This window comes from Achroia grisella, unplaced genomic scaffold, assembly GCF_030625045.1.
Source record: "Achroia grisella isolate CSIRO2021 unplaced genomic scaffold, CSIRO_AGI_Agris_v1 utg149, whole genome shotgun sequence".
Classification (NCBI taxonomy): Eukaryota; Metazoa; Arthropoda; class Insecta; order Lepidoptera; family Pyralidae; genus Achroia; species Achroia grisella.
Genome location: NW_026712644.1, coordinates 4,022,550 through 4,047,447, shown reverse-complemented (window position 1 = coordinate 4,047,447; position 24,898 = coordinate 4,022,550). Strand labels below are relative to the sequence as shown.

Here is a 24,898-nt window from a genome sequence, read left to right as displayed (position 1 = left end):
AATAAGGAGTAACTTAGGCTACTTTTATTTTAGAAAATTCCTAATTAATTTTTTTGTTAAATTCCACGCGGACGAAGTCATGGGAACAGCTAGTCGAAAATAAAGCAGCGTGCTACACCATCAATATACATATAAAACACCCAGACCGATACAAACAACCATAATCATGAATACAAACATTTATACCGAACCGACGACCATTGAATCTAAGGCTTATACGCTACACCACCGGGTCCAACTATCACCATTTGAGATAAGGCGCAAGCCCTCGACTCCCCCCCCCCCCCCTCCACGGAAGACCCTGTTAAGGAAAATACCAAAAATCATACCCACGAATACAACTGTGCGAGGATTAGAACCCGCGACCATGCGAAATGAAACGGTGTGCTAAACCACTACACCACCAAATATACATAGAATATTAACAATTATACTCATGAATACATTTATTTGTATAGCGCGATGAATCGAACCCTAGACTAACCAATCGAAAGTAATGCGTGTTAAACTACTACATCACCAAATATACATAAAAAACACCCAGACCGATACAAACAAACATACTCATAAATACAAACATTTATACCGAATCGAACCGACGATCACTGAATCCAAGGCTTAACCGCTACACCACCGGGTCCAACTATCACCATTTGAGACAAGGCTAAGCACTCCAAGCACTCCACTTCCAAACCCTTCCACTTCCCCACGCGACCCTTTCAAGGAAAATACAAGCAGTAAAATACAACTGTGCGAGGAATCGAACCCGCGACTATCGGAAGTAAAGCGACGTGCTACACCACAAATATACATAGATAACACCTAGACCGATACAAACAATCATACCCATGATTACAAACATTTATACAGTGCGAGGAATCGAACCCGCGACCATCGGAAGTATAGCCATGTACTAAACCGGCAAACCACAGAATATACATAGACAACACTTAGACCGACACAAACAATCATACCCATGAATACAAACATTCGTACAGTGCGAGGAATCGAACCGACGATCAGAAAGCGACCATCGGAAGTAAAGCCATGTACCAAACCAGCAAACCACAGAATATACATAGAACACAAACATTTATACCGAATCGAACCGACAACCTTAAAACTAAGGCTTAACCGCTACACCACCGGGTCCAACTATCACCATTTGAGATAAGGCGTTAAGCCCTCCACTTCCAAACCCGTCCGCCCCCCCCACGCGACCCTGTCAAGGAAAATACCAACACCCAACGCGGGAAAGTCACCCCGTGGAGGAAAAGATCGACATACCGTGGTTGTGAGCGAGCGTGAACACTCACCTTTAGGGTTTTTTTTTTTGCGTTTTTTTTATTAATTTCTGTGCCATTTACCATAATGCAGCAAGCTATACCTTTGGCGTGTTTCCTATCTTTAATACGTAAGTAGAAATATAAATAATCATATTATCGACTAGCTGTACCTGCGACTTCGTCTGCGTGGAATTTTATTGTATTTTTCTAAAATAAATGTAGCCTAAGTTATTACATCAGCTACCTGTCAATAAAAGTCCTGTCAAAATCGGTCCAGCCATGTCAGAGATTAGCCGGAACAAACAGACAGACTAAAATTGTAAAAAATATTATTTTGGTGTATGTACCGTATATATTCATATGCATGTAGTAAAAAACGGTTATTTCAATATTACAAACAGACACTACAATTTTATTTGTATATATAAGTTCGAATAAACTAATTATTTGACGACCTCGGTGGTCTAGCGGTCTAGCACACCGCTTTACGTCCGATGCGGGTTCGATTCCTCGCATGGCACAAACATTTGTATTCATGAGCATGATTGTTTGTATCGGTCTAGGATTGATAGTATAAGTCTCAGATACTGCAACATGGGGTTTTTCAGGGTATATTAAAGTTTCTTAAGGGTCGGCAACGCGCGTCACCCCTGGTATCAGGCGTCAATAGGCTACGGTAACCGTTTACTATCAGATGGGCCGTATGCTTGATTCCCACCGTTGTGGCATAATAAATATTGTATCTTATATAAAAAAACCGAGTTCATGTTTTAATGTTAGCATTTTAAATTACATATTATAAGTAATACTAGCTGGGCTCGTGACTATGTCTGAGTGGAATAAGTTTAACATATATATGAAGTATGCGTGTAGTAATAATAACTATTTATATCAAATATATAATTAGAATATATTATAATAATAATAATAAATATTTACTTTATTTTTCTAAAATAAAAGTAGCCTAAGTTGCTCCTTATTACATCAGCTACCTGCCAATAAAAGTCCTGTCAAACTCGGCCCAGCCATTTCAGAGATTAGCCGGAACAAACAAACAGACAGACAGACAAAAATTGTAAATAAAAATATATTTGTGTATGTACCGTATTTATGTTCATATGCATGTACTAAAGAACGGTTATTTCAATATTACAAACAGACAGTCCAATTTTATTTATATGTATAGCTGTACAGTGTCTCAAGACGAAGGTTTACGACCAATGTGTGTTGCCAGTGATGACTTACGGAACAGAGACGTGGTCGCTAACTATGGGCCCCATCAACAAGCTCAGAGTCACTCAGAGGGAAATGGAGAGGGCTATGCTCGGAGTTACTCTGCGTGATCGAATCAGAAATGAGGAGATCCGCAGAAGAACCAGAGTGACCGACATAGCCCGAAGAATTGCGACACTGAAGTGGCAATGGGCATGGCACATAGCTCGTAGGACAAATGGCCGTTGGGACAATAAAGTCCTCGAGTGGCGACCACGGACCGGAAGGCCTCCAGCAAGGTGGACCGACGATCTGGTCTAGATCGCTGGAAGGCATTGGATGCGAGCAGCGCAGGACGGATTGTCGTGGAGATCTTCAGGGGAAGCCTATGTCCTGCAATGGACGTCTTCCGGGCTGCGATAATGATGATTGATGTACAGACTTTAATGTACAAAGAAGGATTAGAAACAAACTTTTCTAGTTAAAAGCCGCATGAAACTACTAAGCCATGACGACTACTTCTCTAGTAATACATAGTTACTACAATAATTAGTTGAATAACATCCGTAGTAAGTTCCAACTAGGGTGTTTTCATTTCCCACAAAACGAACCGGTTATGTTGCATTCGGTTGCACAACCACTGGGTCGTGTGCAGTAATTCTGCAGTTTAAAATCTAGCTGACCTGTGTTTTGCCTGCGTCACACATGCATCTATGTATTTATATCAGTTGTCTAGTACCCATAACACAAGCTCTGCTTACCGTGGGACTAGATGGCGCTGTCTTCATTGTCCAGAGTTATTTATTTATTTATATCAGTTGTCTAGTACCCATAACACAAGCTCTGCTTACCGTGGGACTAGATGGTGCTGTGTTAATTGTCCAGTGTTATTTATTTATTTATATCAGTTGTCCAGTACCCATAACACAAGCTCTGCTTACCGTGGGACTAGATGGCGCTGTGGTCATTGTCCAGGGTTATTTATTTATTTATATCAGTTGTCTAGTACCCATAACACAAGCTCTGCTTACCGCGGGACTAGGTGGTGCTGTGTTAATAATCCAGGGTCATTTATTTGTACCATTTTCCACACAGTCCATTTCTTTTTCGGCCTTCCTATGCCGTTGCAACCATCCACATTTATATGTAATACTAGCTTTTGCCCGCGGCTTCGCTCGCGTTAATTTATCCCCTTAGGGGTGGAATTTATCAAAATCCTTTCTTAGGGGATGCCTACGTCATAGTAGCTTTATGCATGCAAAGTCTCAGTCCGAACAGTTTAAAATTAACAAAGTTTCATACAAACTTTCATCCCATATTTGATCCCCTTAGGGGTGGAATTAATCAAAATCCTTTCTTAGCTGATACCTACGTAATAACATCTACCTGCATGACAAATTTCAGCCCGATCGGTCCAGTGGTTTGGGCTGTGCGTTGATAGATCACTACGTCAGTCACCTTTAAGTTATATATATTTAGATAGACTTTAAAATATACATACATGTCCTATCATATGTATAATACTTCTAAGTGTAGAGAATTGGATCAATTTTCCAACCATTTAGGCAACATGTTCACGGCTGAAGTGCCAGGTATTCAGTGCAGTGTACCGTTTCATAATCGGTTTATGTAATAACTGACTAACACTAAATGAATTAATTATTACTATTTATTACATTTAGATACGAGATTTGAAAATTGATTTTAATTTTAATTTTAAAGACTGTGTATTAGAAATAATCTTTATTCAAATAAACTTAATGCAATGCAGTTCATTAATAAAAGTATTTACCGTCAAATCAATTATAACATTATTAGGTAGTTAAAAAATATTTTAATGAGTAGAAACGTTTGTCGTGTTTACCAGTTATTTAATTCAGTTATTTATTAACTAGTTGTTGCCCGTGACTCGGTTCGCGAGAAATAGAAATAGAAAGAGAAATGATCTTTATTCAAATAAACTTAATGCAAACTCTTTTGAATACTCAATTTTTTTTATTCTACCACTCATTCGGAATGCAGATTCATCACAAGAAACTTGTGTGAAGATTTTTTAATATAATATATTTATATATTGATTTATTTATATTTACATTAACAAGGATTAGGCATGCGACAAAAACATTATTATTATTATTCTAAATATGTACAACGTTTATTTGAAAAGAATACGAGCTGAGTTTCTCGTCTCGAAATCATTCCAAACTGCCGGTACATTTGACATATCATAAGAGTCTGTAATAGACCTACATGAATAAAGATATTTTGAGACAGAGAAAATGCAAGTGACAAAATTTTCATTTTATAATTGAAACGAAATTAATTTTATTTGGATAATATTCTTCTAGTTAACTTTCAAAATTTAATGGTATTTATTATTATTATTTACATAACCTAATTGTACAACTAAGAACCTAAAATTAAAAAGCTTAAAAAAATATAATATGATGACTAAAATATATTATTAAAAGGGGTCCCTTTAGGCAACGTTCCGAAGATACTGGCAGCGTTTCCTCTTTGAATAGCTAGACTAATTCTTTGTCCGAGGTAGCTGCCAGCTCTTCGGTTTTCTGTGATGTCGACTAACCTTTTCGTTATTTCTTTGAAAAGTCTTAATTTATTAAATAAATGTGGTGGTTATCTCACTCAAACTAGATGGCGTTGTAGTCACTGAAATCTGCTTTAGCGGGGCACGCTGGTGAACGGTTGCCGTTAGCGTTAACATATTATAGCCCAAGAGCCCACGACTGCCAGACATACGTCATTTTAATAAACGTGAAAGTTCTTGTATGTCCCCAACACAGGTAAGAACGATCCCCAAACATGACACCTGGATCGTGGTTCCTTGGCAGGTACCAGGTAACAAAGGTGTAAATAAAAACATATCAAATTCGTTATTTTAAGAAACTCCATATTTTCATATATTGTTCGTAGCATTATTATAACTTGGGGGGTTGGAACCACACTAAGTGTCTGGCAATGAGCAGTGCCAGACACTTAGTGTGGTTCCAACCCCCCGCCGGACCCCCCAAAACTATACTATTTTATAAATAAACTTATAATACTGTTACGAGCAATATGTGAAAAAATGGAGCATCTTAAAATAACGAATTTGATATGAAATTGTATACACCGTTGTTACCCAATATACGGTTTCAATGAGTCTGGTAAGTAAGGAACCAAGAAAACTGTCTGGCAATTTAGGAAACTCAGTTTAATAGTTCTCGCAAAAATATATATAAAGTTCAGCTTTATTAAAATGACGTAAGTTTATTTATAAAATAGTATAGTTTAGGGGGGTCCGGCGGGGGGTTGGAACCACACTACGTGTCTGGCAATGAGCAGCGCAAGTTATAATAATGCTACGAACAATATATGAAAATATGGAGTTTCTTATAATAACGAATTTGATATGAATTTTTTTACACCTTTGTTACCTGGTACCTGCCAAAGGAACCACGATCCAGGTTTTATGTTTGGGGATCGTTCTTACCTGTGTTGGGGACACACATACAAGAACTTTCACGTTTACTAAAATGTGTATGTCTGGCAGTCGTGGGCTCTTGCTCTATTATACTTAACTATGTAATAACAAAACACTCTTAATCTTTGACCGAGGTAGCTGCCAGCTCTAGTTGTAGTAATAAATAGAACCTTGGACAATCAACACAGCACCATCTAGTCCTAAGCTAAGCTTAGGACTAGATGGTGCTGTGTTGATTACAGCTTGTGTTATGGGTACTAGACACTTATATAAATATATAGATACATTACTTTGTAAATACATAATACACATAGAAAACATCCAGACGGCTACAAACAATCATACTCATGAATACAAATGAAGTTTATAAGTTAAATTTTCTTGGTTTTGGTAATTTTAGCATTTTGTAAATTTTATTAGACAATACGGATAAGGTCATATAAGGTCATAGTATGTATTTTTTTTTTTGGAATTCTATAAACTAGATGTAAGGCGTTAATATTCCCAACAGTTTTATACTTCTGTGAATATCATCGTTTCTTTAGTAAATTAGTACACATGTTTTCTGTTAGTAAAATACGGTTATTTCAATATTACAAACAGACACTCCAATTTTATTTATATGTATAGATGTGTAGACTAGACTACGCATTGGGATTGATCTATACTCGTTCTAGCTTGACGGCCCCTGTGGTTTAGTGGTTTTAAACTTTTATTTATTTATAAATAAATAAATAAAAATTTACAAATGTTTGTACCGTGCGAGGAATTGAACCCGCGACCATCTGAAGTAAGGCAGTGTGTTAAACCGCTAAACCACAGAGGCCGTCAAGCTAGGACGAGTATAGATCAATCCCAATGCGTAGTCTAGTCTACACATCTATACATATAAATAAAATTGGAGTGTCTGTTTGTAATATTGAAATAACCGTATTTTACTACATGCATATGAATATAGATACGGTGCATACACCAAATTACTTTGTTTACAATTTTTGTCTGTCTTTCTGTTTGTTCCGGCTAATCTCTGAAATGGCTGGACCGATTTTGATGGGACTTTTATTGGCAGGTAGCTGATGTAATAAGGAGTAACTTAGGCTAGTTTTATATTAGAAAAATAAACTTAAATTCCACGCGGATGAAGTCGCGGGAATAACTAGTACATAATATACATAGAAAATACCCAGAGCGCTAAAACCAATCGTACTCATTAAATACAAATGTTTGTACCGTGCGAGGAATCCAACCCGTGACCATCTGAAGTAAGGCGCACGTTGCCTAAACCGCTAAACCACCGTGAAGCTAGTACGAGTATAGATCTGTGGTACCTATAGATTGTAACCGGATATTAAAAATAAACTTAAATTCCGCGCGGACGAAGTCGCGAGTACAGCTAGTGTTAGTATAGATTGTATATCGACCACGATGCGTGGCAATAATGTGGTACAACCAGATATTTCTCTTCTCTTTATATTAGAAAATAAACTTAAATTCCGCGCGGACGAAGTCGCGAGTACAGCTAGTATTAGTATAGATTGTATTTCGACCACAATGCGTGGCAATAATGTGGTACAACCAGATATTTCTCTTCTCTTTATATTAGAAAATAAACTTAAATTCCACGCGGACGAAGTCGCGAGTACAGCTAGTGTTAGTATAGATTGTATATCGACTACAATGTGTGGCAATAATGCGGTACAACCAGATATTTCTCTTCTCTTTATATTAGAAAATAAACTTAAATTCCACGCGGACGAAGTCGCGAGTACAGCTAGTGTTAGTATAGATTGTATATCGACCACGACGCGTGGCAATAATGTGGTACAACCAGATATTTCTCTTCTCTTTATATTAGAAAATAAACTTAAATTCCACGCGGACGAAGTCGCGAGTACAGCTTGTGTTAGTATAGATTGTATTTCGAACACGATGCGTGGCAATAATGTGGTACAACCAGATATTTCTCTTCTCTTTATATTAGAAAATAAACTTTAATTCCGCGCGGACGAAGTCGCGAGTATAGCTAGTGTTAGTATAGATTGTATATCGACCACAATGCGTGGCAATAATGTGGTACAACCAGATATTTCTCTTCTCTTTATATTAGAAAATAAACTTAAATTCCGCGCGGACGAAGTCGCGAGTACAGCTAGTATTAGTATAGATTGTATTTCGACCACAATGCGTGGCAATAATGTGGTACAACCAGATATTTCTCTTCTCTTTATATTAGAAAATAAACTTAAATTCCACGCGGACGAAGTCGCGAGTACAGCTAGTGTTAGTATAGATTGTATATCGACTACAATGTGTGGCAATAATGCGGTACAACCAGATATTTCTCTTCTCTTTATATTAGAAAATAAACTTAAATTCCACGCGGACGAAGTCGCGAGTACAGCTAGTGTTAGTATAGATTGTATATCGACCACGACGCGTGGCAATAATGTGGTACAACCAGATATTTCTCTTCTCTTTATATTATAAAATAAACTTAAATTCCGCGCGGACGAAGTCGCGAGTACAGCTAGTGTTAGTATAGATTGTATATCGACCCCAATCCGAGGCAATAATGTGGTACAACCAGATATTTCTCTTCTCTTTATATTAGAAAATGAACTTAAATTCCACGCGGACGAAGTCGCGAGTACAGCTAGTATTAGTATAGATTGTATATCGACCACAATGCGTGGCAATAATGTACCACATTATTGATCAACCAGAATACAATGAGTGGTACAAACAAATTGAACATTTTAATACACGGCGTGATGGGTAACCACACGGTATGATGCAAACACGGCGGACTGCTGAGTTTACTGCGCATATAAATTATGTTGATATTTATGACGACCTCGATGGTCTTGTGGTTTAGCACACGGCTTTACGTATGATGGTCGCGGGTTCGATTCCTCGCACGGTACAAACATTTGTATTTATAATTGCATATGAGTTTACTGCGCATATAAATTATGTTGACGGTTATGACGACCTCGATGGTCTTGTGGTTTAGCACACGGCTGTATGATGGTCGCGGGTTCGATTCCTCGCACGGTACAAACATTTATATTTATAGTTGCATATGAGTTTACTGCGCATATAAATTATATTGACGTTTATGACGACCTCGATGGTCTTGTGGTTTAGCACACGGCTGTACGTACGATGGTCGCGGGTTCGATTCCTCGCACGGTACAAACATTTGTATTTATAGTTGCATATGAGTTTACTGCGCATATAAATTATGTTGACGGTTATGACGACCTCGATGGTCTTGTGGTTTAGCACACGGCTTTACGTACGATGGTCGCGGGTTCGATTCCTCTCAACATTTGTATTTATTAAGTATGATTGTTTGTGTCGGTCTGGGTGTTTTATATGTATATTATGTATGTATTTACAAAAAAAAGTATCTAAGTATTTATATCAGTAGTCTAGTACCCATAACACAAGCTCAGCTTAACTTGGGACTAGATGGCGCTGGATTAATTGTCCAAGGACAATATTATTACATTAGCTGTTCCCGCGACTTCGTCCGCGTGGAATTTAAGTTTAAATTTCTAAAATAAAAGTAGCCCAAGTTACTCCTTATTACATCAGCTACATGCCAATAAAAGTCCCATCAAAATCGGTCCAGCCATTTCAGAGTTTAGCCGGAACAAACAGACAGACAGACGAAAATTGTAAAATATGTTATTTTAGTTATGAACTGTATTGCATGTAGTAAAAAACGGTTATTTCAATATTACAAACAGACCAGGTAGACCAGGTCTACCAAAAACCGAAAAATATGTCAAGATGTCTACGACACAAAATGTTTGGCGACCTCTGGTCTACACTATATGTATACCAAATTTCATTTAAATCGGTTCAGTAGTTTTGACGTGAAAGCTAGACAGACAGAGTTACTTTTGCATTTATAATATTAGTTTAGTAAAGATATATATGTGTCTCATTGTTTCTCTCTCTATCATCTTCACTAACTGACTTCCTCTTCCAGGACCTCCGGGAGTGAGATTTGAAGAGGGTCTGTTGCAAATACTGCCGGTCAACAAGGCCAAATGTCCCTTCGTGAGGGACCACAACGATGTCAACTTCCAGCTTTTCACCAGGTACAGAGCATACGACCAGCCTTATAGTCGACAAATTGAAGTTTAAAATATCAGAGGCAAATTCATCCTTAACATTATCTACCACACTCATGTTATCCTAGTACGTTTACGATGTTAACTTAAGCTTTTCACCAGACAGAGCTACTTTTCTGTTAACATACGGCCTGCCTGATATTGAACTGAGAACATAACGTCTAAAAACAACACTAGAGGCAACACCCCGATGTTATCAATGATTCTCTAAATCAATTCTTCGAACACCTACAAATTCATATTTTCCTAGTACTTTTTACGTAACTTTTAAAGACAGAGAGCCACTATTATCGGAATAGACAATCTAGCATACGGCCTGCCTTGTAAGGAACAAACAACACAATCTCTGAAAGTTTTAAAACACATTATTTGTTTACAACTATCTAAACTAACTACCATCCTGATCATCTGAATGAATGGCGGTCTTCCACAGTGCGGTTTTCTAGAAACTCTTTGCCTCGCACAACCACATTGTGGAATCACCTTCCAGCAATGGTATTTCTGAACCGATACGATATTGAAACCTTCAAGAAAAGAGCTTATTCCTTTTTAAAAGGCCGACAACGTACTTGCAATTCCCCTGGTGTTGCGGGTGCTCATGGGCGGCGGTAATCACTTACCATCAGGTGAGCCGCATGTTCGTTTGTCCCATGTTATAAAAAAAAAACTCTTGTCTTTCTACATTAAACTATCTACAAAGTTATCCTAATATTTTTGAGCTGTTAAATTTTAGTTACATCAGAGACACTTTATATCAAGACTAGTTGACCCACGCAACTTCGTCTGCGTTTCATTTACCTACTTTTTGTAACATTTGTCATTGCATCTCCGCTCCTATTGGTCGTAGCGTAATGTTATATAGCTTAAAGCCTTCCTTGACAAATGGACTACCCAACACAAAAATTATTTTTCAATTCGAACCAGTAGTTCCTAAGATTAAAAAAAACAAACAAACTCTTCAGCTTTATAATATTAGACAATGTAGCATACGGCTGGATTGTTAACTATGACCGGTTCTGAAACGTTATAACATCAGACTCGCCAATTACCAAAAAATCATTCATCGAATTACCTACAAACTCATGTTGTCCTAGTACTTTCGCCGTAGATCAGATCAGGCATTCTGCGGATTAGCATACGTCCAGACTGATTGTACTGGCTTAACACCTTTACACCAAAGACGCTTATATCAAAGATAGACAATGTAGCATACGGCTGGATTGTTGACGGCTGAGACCGGTTCTAAAACCTTATAACACCAGAGAATCACTCGCCAATTGCCGATATTACCAAAATCTCTTATTCGAACTATCTACAAACTCATGTTGTCCTAGTACTTTCGCTGCAGATCAGACATTCTGCGGATTACCATACGACCAGACTGATTGATTGTACTGACTTAACTTTCACCTTTCCACCAGAGCCAATTATATCAAAGATAGACAATGTAGCATACGGCTGGATTGTTAACGGCTAAGACCGGTTCTGAATCCTTATAACACCAGAGAATCACTCGCCAATTGCTGACATTACCAAAATCTCTATTCGAACTATCTACAAACTCATGTTGTCCTAGTACTTTCGCTGCAGATCAGACATTCTGCGGATTACCATACGACCAGACTGGTTGTACTGACTTAACACATTTCTACCAGTGACACTTATATCAAAGATAGACAATGTAGCATACGGCTGGTTTGTCCGGCTAAGACCGATTCTGAAACCTTATAACACCAGAGAATCACTTGCCAATTGCCGATATTACCAAAATCTCTTATTCGAACTATCTACAAACTCATGTTGTCCTAGTACTTACGCCATAGATCAGACATTCTGCGGATTACCATACGACCAGACTGGTTGTACTGACTTAACACATTTCTACCAGTGACACTTATATCAAAGATAGACAATGTAGCATACGGCTGGATTGTCCGGCTAATACCGATTCTGAAACCTTATAACATCAGACTCGCCAATTACCAAAAAACATTCTTCAAAGTACCTGCAAACTCATGTTGTTCTAGTACTTTCGCCGTAGATCAGACATTCTGCGGATTACCATACGACCAGACTGATTGTTACCAACAAACTACTGAAAACCGTTAATTTACCATCTTGCAGACACAATCCGACTGTACCCCAGGAGCTGGTGATTGGTGATGATGAGAAACTGTTCGCGTCAAACATAGACTTCACGGATCCGACCGTGATCTACTTCAGCGCTTGGATGGAGCAGCATGACGGAGGCAGTGGTCTTTTAGTGAGAGAAGGTAACAAGCTTTTTTATCCTGAACACACTACATTGACGGCCTTGGTGGCAAGCACACAGCTTCCCATGGTCGTGAGTTCGATTTCTAGAAACATTTGTATTCATGTGTTAGATTGTTTGTATTGATCTGGGTGCTTTCTATGTACATTATGTCTGTATTTACAAATAAAATGTATCTAAGTATTTATGTACCTAATTATTTATGTTGTCTATTACCAATAAAACTGCGGCTAGAATGCTACAATTGCGAATAGATAGGGACTAGACGCTGTATGAACTGCCAGAATGCTATGAACCAAATACAAATCTGACATAATGATGCTGGTAATGATGGTGATAATGATGGTGACGATGGTGATGATGATGATAATGATAATTAAATTAACTTTCAGCATACATGCTCCGAGGCGACACAAACATCATCATGGTAGACGCTAGACACCTGGAAGCAGGGCCCTGGTATTTCACAGCTGCCGAGAACACCTGGTTCATCGGCAACTTTGCAGCACAATTTATTGACTATTTAGTATCTAGGTGAGTTTATGATGTAGCATCTAAATATTTTATCGAATAGCTCATTCAAAAAACCACTAAGATAAAGAATGAAAACATTAGAGGATGTATGAAAGTAGCACCGATGTTGGAGGTTGAAGAGTAATCGTCTGTCGTGGTATGGGCATGTAATGCGTAGGAATGAAGATAATATTTTATGGAAGGTGTTACATATGAACGTGGTTGTTATAAGAGTACAGGAAGGCCGAAAAAGAGATGGATGGACTATTTCATATGATAAGAAAGGGTGTAAATAACGAGATGACTCCGAACAGGGACGAATGGAAGGAAATATATATTACGCTGACCCCAAATAAATGGGATAAGGAAGAAGCAATAGTTAATTTTAAACTTTCGTGTTTAATATACATTATTTAAATTATTAACCTGGTCTTAACACGAATAATTTTATGGCAAATAAAGGTATTTACCCGACACGAGCTGACACTCTCACAGTCAGCTCGTGACCACGGCTAGTGCAACCTAGTCGAAACGTCGAGAGAGGTAAATACCTTTATTTGCCATAAAATTATTCGTGTTAAGACCCGGTTAATAATTTAAATAATGAAGAAGCAGATCCTGAACTTATTTTTGTTATTGGAGCTACACCAATAAAATAAAAATTCATTATAATCAAAGTAACAAATTGAGACAAACACTCTTTGGCATCAATAATATTAATATGACTGAACTCACATATAGGAATTGCTTATATGTTTCAGAGGTCTGAAGTTATCCAAGACACATTTGGTTGGACACAGTCTTGGAGCACAATGCGCAGGTGTTGCTGGAAGCGCAATTAAATCTGGTAAGTTCAAATGGCTGAGACCTTTTTAAATGGATGGTAATGAAATGGTGCACCCTCCTCCGGGTAACAGTGTACGCTAGTATCTAGTACTATTAGATGCTAGTAGATGATAACAATCTATGTTATCATCTACTAGCTATCACTAATGTGGTCATGCCAGGTAATCCATCGTGACAAAGTCACCTGGAATTTATCATGATGGTTTCCAGGAAGAACCGTGCGGAAGTTAACTTACATGGTACATTGCTAGTATGAATTCATCTGTCCCTATTACTAACAATCACCCTGTATACCGTTGTGCCCTACTAGTTAACCCCAAAATACGACCTAAGGACTGTTCTGCTCTGATAACTATGATTGATTTATTTTGTTACAGAAGTAACTATTTATTTATGTCAGATTTGCTATTTGGAAAGTTGTATTCACCCAATTTTCTTAAAAATGTATTTCTGATCAACACTTATTTTACATAGAAAACACAACCTGATACAATCATACTCATGAATACTAGTAGAATACACATGAAAACTTTGTACTTTGCGAGAAATTAAATCCTCGACTATAGGAAGTATGGTGCGCTAAACCGCTAGACCACCGAGGCAGTCATGAAGTAATTAAATTTCTAATTGCAGGTCGCGTATCTAGAATAACAGGGTTGGACCCTGCGTTGCCATTGTTCGACAAGTTGCCAATCCAGCAGAGGTTGGACGCCACAGATGCTGAGTTCGTGGACGTTATACATACCGATGCTGGGATCTTTGGTAAGTGTTTATTATTTCTTTCTCTGCTTGTGTTTAGTTTCTAAATATATATTAATAGATTTTTATACTGCAGCCGATTAGTTAGTTAAAAGTCTATAAGAGTTTAAGCGATAAGGCCGTCCATTAGTTCAGCACATTTAAGCAGTTCCTATTTTATAAATATTTGTCTGTGCACAATAAAGAGTTATATTATTATTTTGATTCATTTTCTCATCTTTAGCTGGTTTGTTACGCTTTATGACGTATACTTCATTATTATTATCACCATTATCATTAATATTTCCATTACCATCATCATCATCATTAATATTAACATTATCAACATCGTCACGGTCATCATCATCATTACTATTATGTTTTACAGGTTACAGAGGGCCAATAGGTCACGCGGATTTCTACCCCAACGGTGGTATCAGCCCACAGCCGGGATGCGAATTAGAAGTGGTAATACCCCAACAGCAGTTAACACCAAAATGTATGTATCACTATATTAATTAAAAACAGTACTTTCTCTCTCGTCTGTAATGTATCTCTGTCTCTCTCTCTCATCTGTAACGAGTCTCTATTACCTGACTTTACGCATACTCTCTTTCACGTGCGTATCTTTCATGTAGGAAAGAATGTTTTTTTTTATACTACGATGGTGACAATCAAGCATACGGCCCATCTGATGGTAAATGGTAAATGCATGTAAATGTAGACAAAGAGAACGAAAAAGATTGCGCCCGCTGCCAGCTCGTGTCCTTCTATCATGCGTGCTTTATAGCGCCGTTTTGGAATAATTAATTATTAATGCAAAATGGTAGATATCTGACTATAGATCAAATACATAATGATAGTTATTGATTAATTTATAAATATTAAACTTGTCTTTAGAAAATAAGATATGTGCTTTTAAAAATAAAGTTTCGAAAGAAAGTAAACTGACATGAAACATGCGCTCTATAATGTGCAAAGGAGTGAACACAAAGTCTAGTGAAGTAACTTGCGACTAAGCGCGTTAGCTTTCCATCGATCGCGATTAGATCAACCACTTCAGATAATCGCAAGTTTGATTCCCCGCAGGATACAAACATTTATATGCAGCAATATGATTGTTTGTGCTGCTCTATAATGTATTTAAGTATCTCTTGTCAAGCTCTGCTTAGCTTGGGACTAACAACTGCTAACAAACCCTTCAAGTACCATCATTATCCCCCCTTTCCCCAATTTTCTACAGCCACTAGAGGTCCTGGAGAACCTACTAGTTCTGAATGAGTTATGATAAATTTTGGTATAAAGTTAGATAGGACCTTGGGAGAAGAGAGTAATATAGGCGAAGTACTAATCCTGTGCAGACGAAGTCGCGGGCACCAGCTAGGTAAACCAACCAACCTAACTAAGGGTTAATTAGGTTGGTTGGTTTTCCCCAGTCTTCTGCAGCCACTGGCGGTCCTACCAGTTCTAATTCAATGAATATAAATTTTGGTATAAAGGTACATAGGACCTAGGGAGAAGAAAGTAATCTACTCAAGTACTAATCCTGCGCAGACGAAGTCGCGGGCACCAGCTAGTTAATCCAACTAACCTAACTAACCCTCCCCAGTCTTCTGCAGCCACTGGCGGTCCTACCAGTTCTACAGCGAGTCTGTGATCAGACCTAGGGCGTTTGTGTCCACATCGTGCCCATCTTGGAAGATGTATAGTAGAGGAGGATGCGCCAGCCATCCCATTACCCATATGGGATCTGGTGTTGACACCACGTAAGAGTTTTGTTTTATATGAACATTTTGCGGTATGGTGGCACAAGATCACGCTAAACACTAGGGCACCAGTTGGAGATGATAGGACGAGAAGTTCAATTATGGTGAATTTATAAGACTATCCAGAAATTTTTCATGCTATGGTATAGGGCACCAGTAGACCATTAAAATATGAGTAGTTAAATCATGGTGAGGTCTAAGTGGGCTATCCACAAATTTGCACACTATGGTATACACTAGGGCAGCAGTGAGGAATGATAAGATGAGAAGTTAAATCATGATGAGGTCATAAGGGGCTATCCACAAATTACCCACGCTATGCAATATATTAGGACACCAGTGAGGAATGATATTCTTCTTAGTCGGTACACTCTTGTCAGAGTGGTCGTGGTCAACATTTTGAATCACGATGAGTGAGGTTTTTGGTAATACGGCGCCATTCGTCGCGGACTGTAGCTTTCCAGGTACATTCGTAAACTGAGCACTTAGTTGCGGCCTTGATCTGGTCTGTCCATCTCATTGGTGATCTATCACGTGGCCTGGTGCCTTCCACTTTTCCCTGCACTACGAGACGCTTTATGGAGTCATTACCACGACGAGATACGTGGCCGAAGAAGGTCAGAATGCGTGATTGTACTGTGGTTGATAGGCGCTGTCTGATGCAGAGTTCTTTTAATATGGAATCATTTGTACGAAACTTTGTCCACGATATTCCTAGCATCCGTCTCCAGCACCACATCTCTAACGCAGGAATGATTGACGAGGAATGATAAGATGAAGTTAAATCATGGCGAGGTGATTTAGCAAACGTAGCATAGGACGCTCTGCAGCTAGGTGAAGCGAAGACATACGTAGGGTTGCGGGTAATAACTAGATGAAAGAGGCTGAAGATTGTGCCCAGCGGCGTCCCTTGGGAGAAGCCTATGCCTATGAAGCCAGCAATGAACTGATGATGATGAGATTATTTGGGGCCATTCACAAATTACCCACGCTATGCCATACACAAAGGCACCCGTGGGGATGATAAGATGAGAAGTTACACCATGTAAGAGCATTGCTATTTGGGGTATCCACAAATTTTCAGGCTATGGTATAGGGTACCTGTTGGGGATTAAAATATGGTAAGTTAATTAGGCAGAAGTCATTTGCAATTTCGCAATGCAAACGTAGTGTAGGACACCGCGCAACTAAGTGGAGTAAACACATACGTAGATAGAGAGTAATAACTGGACGAGAAGGGCTGAATACCTTCCACAGTAGCGTCCTTGGGAGAAGCCTATGAGCTGATGATGATAATAATGATGATGTCATTAGGGCACCAGTGGGAGATGATAAGATGAGAAGTTAAATTTACTCACCATGAGTTCATTATGTATTCACAAATGTGGGGTAATTTGTGGATTACGCTATGATATACACTAGGGCAACATGGGGTGATAAGATGAGGAGTAAATCATGGTAAGGTCATTACGGGGTACCATAAATAACGTCACACTAATTTAAATATTTTTACTTTTGGTGGCGGCCACGTTTGCATGGTTTGTAACGCACGCACATATGAAAAGATGAGTTCGTGAGACCCCTGTCTCACGAACTCGTCTTTTTTCTGCTTTCAGAAGCAATTCAATAATTGAACCAATTTTAAAGTAACACTATTTTATAACATTGCATGGGAGTTTAATGAACTTGCTTATTTTAAACATAATGTTGGCAAACTCTTAGATTTATTTCTACATATTTGTAACCATTTTACTATATTTAATGAATAATAAAAAAATGAACTTACTATGTTTTGGCTAATCGAGACAATTATTTCCACTTCATCTGGAAGTATTCTTCGGGGTGTATCTTTTAAGAATATGTGATAAGAAGTAGACAATTTATTTATATGTATATATATGTATGTATGTATATCTTATATATAAAATTCTCGTGTCACAGTTTTCGTTTTCATACTCCTCGGAAACGGCTTGACCGATTCTCATGAAATTTAGTGAGCGTATTGAGACCTACTGGTCTGAGAATCGGCCAACATCTATTTTTCATCCCCCTAAATGTTAGGGATAGTCCACCCCTAAATTTTTTATTTTTATTATAAGGCAAAACAACGTTTGCCGGGACAGCTAGTTTTATATATAATGATTATTATGTAGTTACATGTATGTGTATATGATATGTAAATTGTACATCCAATAACTTTATACCTCGACCAGACACAGTCTAATCACTCCTCTCCATCCTAAGGTTTCCTGGAAGAAATCGCTATTTAGCGATAAGGCCGCCCATTGTTACCTCTATATCATAATTATGTTGTTTTTCTTTTTATATCTGATGTACATATTAATTTATGTAACTGTTATATATTTCTGTGAGAGGAACAATACAGTGTTTTTCATTTCATTTCATAAGAAGTGGACAATTTATCTGACCACTCGTTCACTTAAATCCATATTACGAGAGATTGATATGTCCAGTAGAAACGTAAAATGTCTATATGTTAATTCACATGTACATATACATATATTTAGAACGCCAATTCAACATTGCAGGTGACGGTAGCACCACACGCGGTTTCTACACCTTCTATTTACAAGATAAATCTCAGAAAGCTTTCAAGAACAAACTATATGAATTCTTCACACATTTACAAAACCTTGAATTAAAAAACTACGCAACACAGAGAAGGCGCGACGACGATTCCAATAAAGTTTACTTTACAAAAACTGATAAAGACGACATAAATCATAAAACCTATGGTAAACCAAAAAAGCATAACAATTTCAAAGTAAATAAACAACAAACAGACATTGATGCAAACCATGATACAACAATTGAAGATACACAAAACGTTATGTTTAATATTGAAAACGAATCAAAAACCATCGTAACTACAACTACCAATGTTGACAAAACACAAATGTACAATACGGAAACTCTTAGTGCATCAACTGGCATTAATTTAAAAGAAACTGTAACAGATCTTAATGATAAAACAAACGCTAACACAGTACTTAAGAACTACGAAGAATTTGTATATAAAAATAAAGATGATGACGCAACAGATAAACCAGAGACAAATTCAACAATCATAAATATACTTATTCAAACTAATCACAGTGAGAATACTAAGACAAATATCGAAAAGTTAGGTGAATCACTAAAACAAGATTATATGACACAAGAAAATACAGCCGAATTAGGTAGACACGATACAGAAAGTATAAATACAAAACCAACGTCTATTAATATTCATAGTATTATAACAGACAACATTTACAACGCTGGACTCACACCAACCAATGAAGGAACATTAGATCATAGTACGGAATCTAACATCATTACACCTAGACGAAAAAGAGTTAGACGTTTCATATCTCTCTTCAAGCGAACTGAATCAGAGAGCGACAATTTTCTATTCAAAATGTTAGAGTTCCTTATGAAGAATCGTAAAAATGTAATACCAGTTGTTACTGTAATGAGAGAGATCAATACATTGGTGAAGAGCGCTAATGGAGAACTGAATCATTTGACTAAGGAACGTAATAACTATATAGGGGCGTTGCCACAAGTTTTGCCGACTGCTGTATATAATTTGGAGCTTGGTAACGATTCGAAGGCGAAGAGGTTTGTGAAGAGACTGCTGGGGTTAGGACAAGGAGATAAATTAACTATTACTGGGAGTGGATAAGGTAGGTACTTGCAGAGATAATGGTAAAAGAAGTTATTGTTAAACTAAGTGGAAAGCTAGAAATAATTGATGAAGTTAAACATTTTTTATGTAAATGGGATGACAAAGAAGCTCTTTCAACGGCCCATCTGATGGTAAATGGTAACTATAGTGTATATACATATGAACAGCACTGTATCTCACGCCTCTTATCCTGTACTTTCACTCACATCCTACAACCGAAACACACCTTACAAAGTAAGGTACCCAGTAGCATTGAATGCTGTTTGGACGCCACTTATATGCAGCTATTCCATAGGACTAAAACATCACGCCTCTTATCCTGAACTTTCACTCACATCCAACAACCGAAACAAATGTTGCAAAGTGCTTACTATAGATAATAAATTTGACCGAGAATCGAAAATTTATTTTATAAAAAACGTCACAAAACCTGCTTTTTTCCTTTATCAATTTATTAAAAAATCAAAACTTAATACTTAGATTTTCACTTTTGTTTCTTAGTGAATTTGACTCCTTAGCATGAATATTGTACATAGTAAAATTAACTAGAAATAGAGAATAAATCTTACCGAGAATCGAAAAGACATTTTATTAAAAACTTCACAAAAACTGCTTTTTCACATGATCAATTTAGTATGAAAACAAAACACAATGTAATTCTTAGATTTCCACTTTGCTTTTTGGTAATAATTAATCATTTTAATGAATATTCTACGTAATAATTAAACTCATTTAATTAATATTGTATTATAATAGTTTACTTAAATATTCGACAGCCTCGGTGGTCTAGCTGTTTAGCACACTGCCTTGCTTCCAATAGCGGGCTTTATTCTTGCACAGAACATTTATATCCATGAGTATGGTTTATTTATATTGGTATGGCCATTATATGTACTATATACAAAAAGTTACAATTTTAATATTTGTTGTGTTAAAAGTGTAAATAAATGATTTATCTATCTACCCATTGAAGAAATTATTAAATTATTAAAGTGTTTTAATATAATAATGCCATGAAAATATATTGACGGGACGTGTATTTGAATAAGAATCAAAAATAATATTGATCTAGATTATAAATTACGAAGCGCCTAAAATATTTTCATAGCAACAATTATCAGTATTGCATGTTGTTGCTAATAGAACGTTTCAGTTGGGTATAGATGGCGCTGTGTGATTTCTCTTGGGCTATTACTTATTACTATATACTGCAATTTATGTATGTAGTTATTTCTAAGTAAAATAACAATTGTGTGTCTAATGCGAGTAAATGTGTCTTTGTCTGTCCGTTATTATATTGAGATGGATGTGTGGTGTGACAAGAGTGGATAAGATAAGGAATGAATACATTAGAGGAAGTATGAAAGTGGCGCCGGTGTCGGAGAGGTTGAAGAGTGTATCTATCGTGATATGGCATGTAATTCGTAGGAATGAAGATAATATTTTAAAGAAGGTGTTACATACGAATGTGGATGGTTATTAGGGCAGAGGAAGACCGAAAAAGAGATGGATGGACTATGTGAAAGATGATATGGCCAGAAAGGAAGTAAATAACGAGATGACTGCGAACAGAGATGAATGGAAGAGAAAAACATATTACACCAACCCCAAATAAAAGAGATAAGGAAGAAGCAGATAATGATGTAGCTGTTTCTAAGTAAAATAACAATTGTGTATCTAATGTGAGTAAATGTGTCTGTCTGTCCGTTATTATATTTAGTAGGAGCTAGACGTCTTTGTTCCCAATTATTCCTAGTAATACATTAATTATTATAAATTCTTCATACACTTTCAGATCCCGAGGCAATTACTTCCTGATCACCCACAGCCAGTCTCCATATTCCATAGAATAAAATCACCTGCCTGTCCTGCTTACCCCGTAAAGAAGACCATGTGAAGACCATGTGAAGACCATCCCCTATATTTAGAACCAGCTGTGCTCGCGGTCTCATTATATACATTTAAATATAAACTATATGTTATTCTGATGTATAAGCTGTATTACTGTGTACTGTAGTACAAATCAAGATCGCTGGAAGGCATTGGATGGGAGCAGCGCAGGACCGATCGTCGTGGAGATCTTTGGGGGAGGCCTATGTCCAGCAGTGGACGTCTTCCGGGCTGCGATGATGATGATGACTGTAAAGTGTCATCAAAATCCGTTTAGTAGATTTTGCGTGAAAGAGTAACAAACATCCATACTCACAAACTTTCGCGTTTATTATATTATTAATATTAAGACATTCTAAATATATATTAAACCTAATTTTGTTTGGACTGATTATATTCTACAGAAAGATAGTTAGGGACCACCAATAAAAGACGTCTTACTCTTTAACGTAAGATGGAGGTTGATGAAGTGTGACATTGTCACGCTCTGTCACTCTTTCAAATAAATACAATAGAATATGGGTAAACCGTACGAACCATCCATAGAAGACGTTGGACCTTAACGTAACATGGGGGTTGATGAAGTGTGACATTGTCACGACATCGGTGGTCTAGCGGTCTAGCACACCGCTTTACGTCTGATGGTCGCGGGTTCGATTCCTCGCACGGCACAAACATTTGTATTCATGAGTATGATTGTTTGTATCGGTCTGGGTGTTTTCTATGTATATTATGTATGTATTTACGAAAAAAAATTATCTATGTACTTGTATCAGTTATCTAGTACCCGTAACACAAGCTTTAGATAGCTTAACTTGGGTCTAGATGGCGCTGTGTGAATTGTCCTGAGATTATTATTATTATTATTATATTATTATTGTCACATTCTATCACTCTTTCAGATCAGTACAATAGAATATGGGTAAACCTACATACGTGTGCCAAACCTATACTAATATTCAGCGCGTGTGTAATGTACTATTAAAAAAATACCTGAAAGCTAATAATCTATACATATATATAAAATTGGAGTGTCTGTTTTAATTTGAAAAAACGGTTTCTTACTACATGCATGTGAATATAAATACAGCACATACACCGAAATAACATATTTTTTAAATTTTGTCTGTCTGTTCCGACTAATCTCTGAAATGGCTAGACCGACATTTACGGGACTTTTATTGGCAGGTAACTTATGTAATAAGGAGTAACATAGGCTACTTTTTTTTAACCGTTTATTTTAGAAAAATAATTATAAATCCCACGCGGATGAAGTCGCGGGTACAGCTAGTAGAAAATAAATAACAAACGAACTTTAAGTTCGAGCTACAGACTGGAGAATTAGATTTTTATAAATACTAACTATAATTTAATTAGAGATATATGAGTAGGTATGAAAATGTGTAAAAATATATATATATAGATCTATTTTTCTCTCTATTTATTTAGAAGGGAAGGATCACAATTGTGAGCTGCTAGCTCCGACTAGGCTTCTTAATTGGTTAAACACTTTTTTATTCAAATTATATCTAAAATGTAATTTACCGTAAAGACAAATGTTAATAGAAATATTGTTTATGATTTAAACTTTTATCCACAAATTTATAAATAGTTTTCATACAGGTTCCGATAAAACAGTCTAAACGTAACCTAAATTAATTTTGTATATGTATATATAATAAAATATAAGTTTAGTATATATATATATATACATATATAAGTTTATATAAGATATAGAAAATAATATAATATATAAGTTTACTAGTGATATAATATAAATTTTATTGTTTAGAATTAATATTGACGTACTATATGTATATTTCATAATGTATGTTTATAATACGCATTATATATATTGTTAACTGGTTATAAGGGTAACTGGGTATGAATAAGTTTATGGTAAATAAATTTACCTCTCACGACGTTTCAAGATCCGGTTAACAACATAAATAAAATATATTAAACTCGAAAGTTTAAAAATAACTATGTTTATATAACTTTATTTTAACACTAATAATTTTATGGTAAATAAAGGTATTTACCTCTCACCACGTTTTGACTAGGTTGTACTAGCCGTGGGCATGAGCTGACTGGAGTAGCAACGATGTTACTCCGGTCAGCTCGTGACCACCCTAGTCAAAACGTCGAGAGGTAAATAGCTTTATTTACCATAAAATTATTCATGTTAATGCCCGGTTAACAATATAAATAATATATATTAAACATGAAAGTTTAAAAATAATTATATTATGAATATATTTGATATATTACTATTATTATTTATGTTTTTTTCATTTCATCATGTGTTCCAACACCTTGTCTTTCGGTTGTATTATAATCATTTCACATCATTACCTCTTATCATAACAACTGGCCTCTTACAGACCAGACAGACGCGATCCACATTTCACCTATAAAATATTGTCACGTCATCCGTCACTCGCCTTTTTTTCGGACTACTCTAATGCTGTTGGCCGTAGTTGGCCTTTACAGCTTCTCCGGACGATAGGGGGCGAGTGCAGATGGCACTCCAAACCAAAGGAAGGACTTATGGAGCGGCTGAAGGCCAACTCAGGAGTGCAGCAGCGAGCCCAGCACCAGCGAGTGCAGGTACACGGGCCGCAGCAGTCGTGAGAGTGTCGGTACCTGTACATGTGCGAGGGGTGCAGCAGCGAGCCCAGCACCAGCGAGTGCAGGTACACGGGCCGCAGCAGTCGTGAGAGCAGTGCGCCCTGCATCCCCACCACGCACCAGCGCGCCACCTTGTCCGAGCACGACATCGTCAGCAGCCGCTCACCCTGCACCATATTAATACCAGATTATAATACTAGTTACCCACCCCGGCTTCGCACGGGTGTACAACTGTATATGTATTATATAAACCTTATGATAAGCACAAGTGAATGGTTGACCGATATGCATCATTCCTCGTTATAATACTTAGTGTCTCTAACGCTAACTTTATTAAAACATAATCTAGCTTTTTATATATGACTAGCTACTCGCCCCGGCTTCGCACGGACATACATCTATACATATAAATAAAATTGGAGTG

The 24,898-nt window shown here is 37.1% G+C and overlaps 1 protein-coding gene across 1 annotated transcript in view; it reads right to left on the bottom strand.

Moving 5' to 3' along the window:
* The window catches only part of LOC131840660 (double-stranded RNA-specific editase Adar), a 74,720-nt gene that overhangs the window by 8,455 nt on the left and 41,367 nt on the right, over window positions 1-24,898 (bottom strand). The window contains exon 16 of the mRNA XM_059188836.1: window positions 24,490-24,641. Coding sequence (XP_059044819.1) covers window positions 24,490-24,641 — 152 coding nt within the window. The remainder of the gene's footprint in view (window positions 1-24,489; window positions 24,642-24,898) is intronic.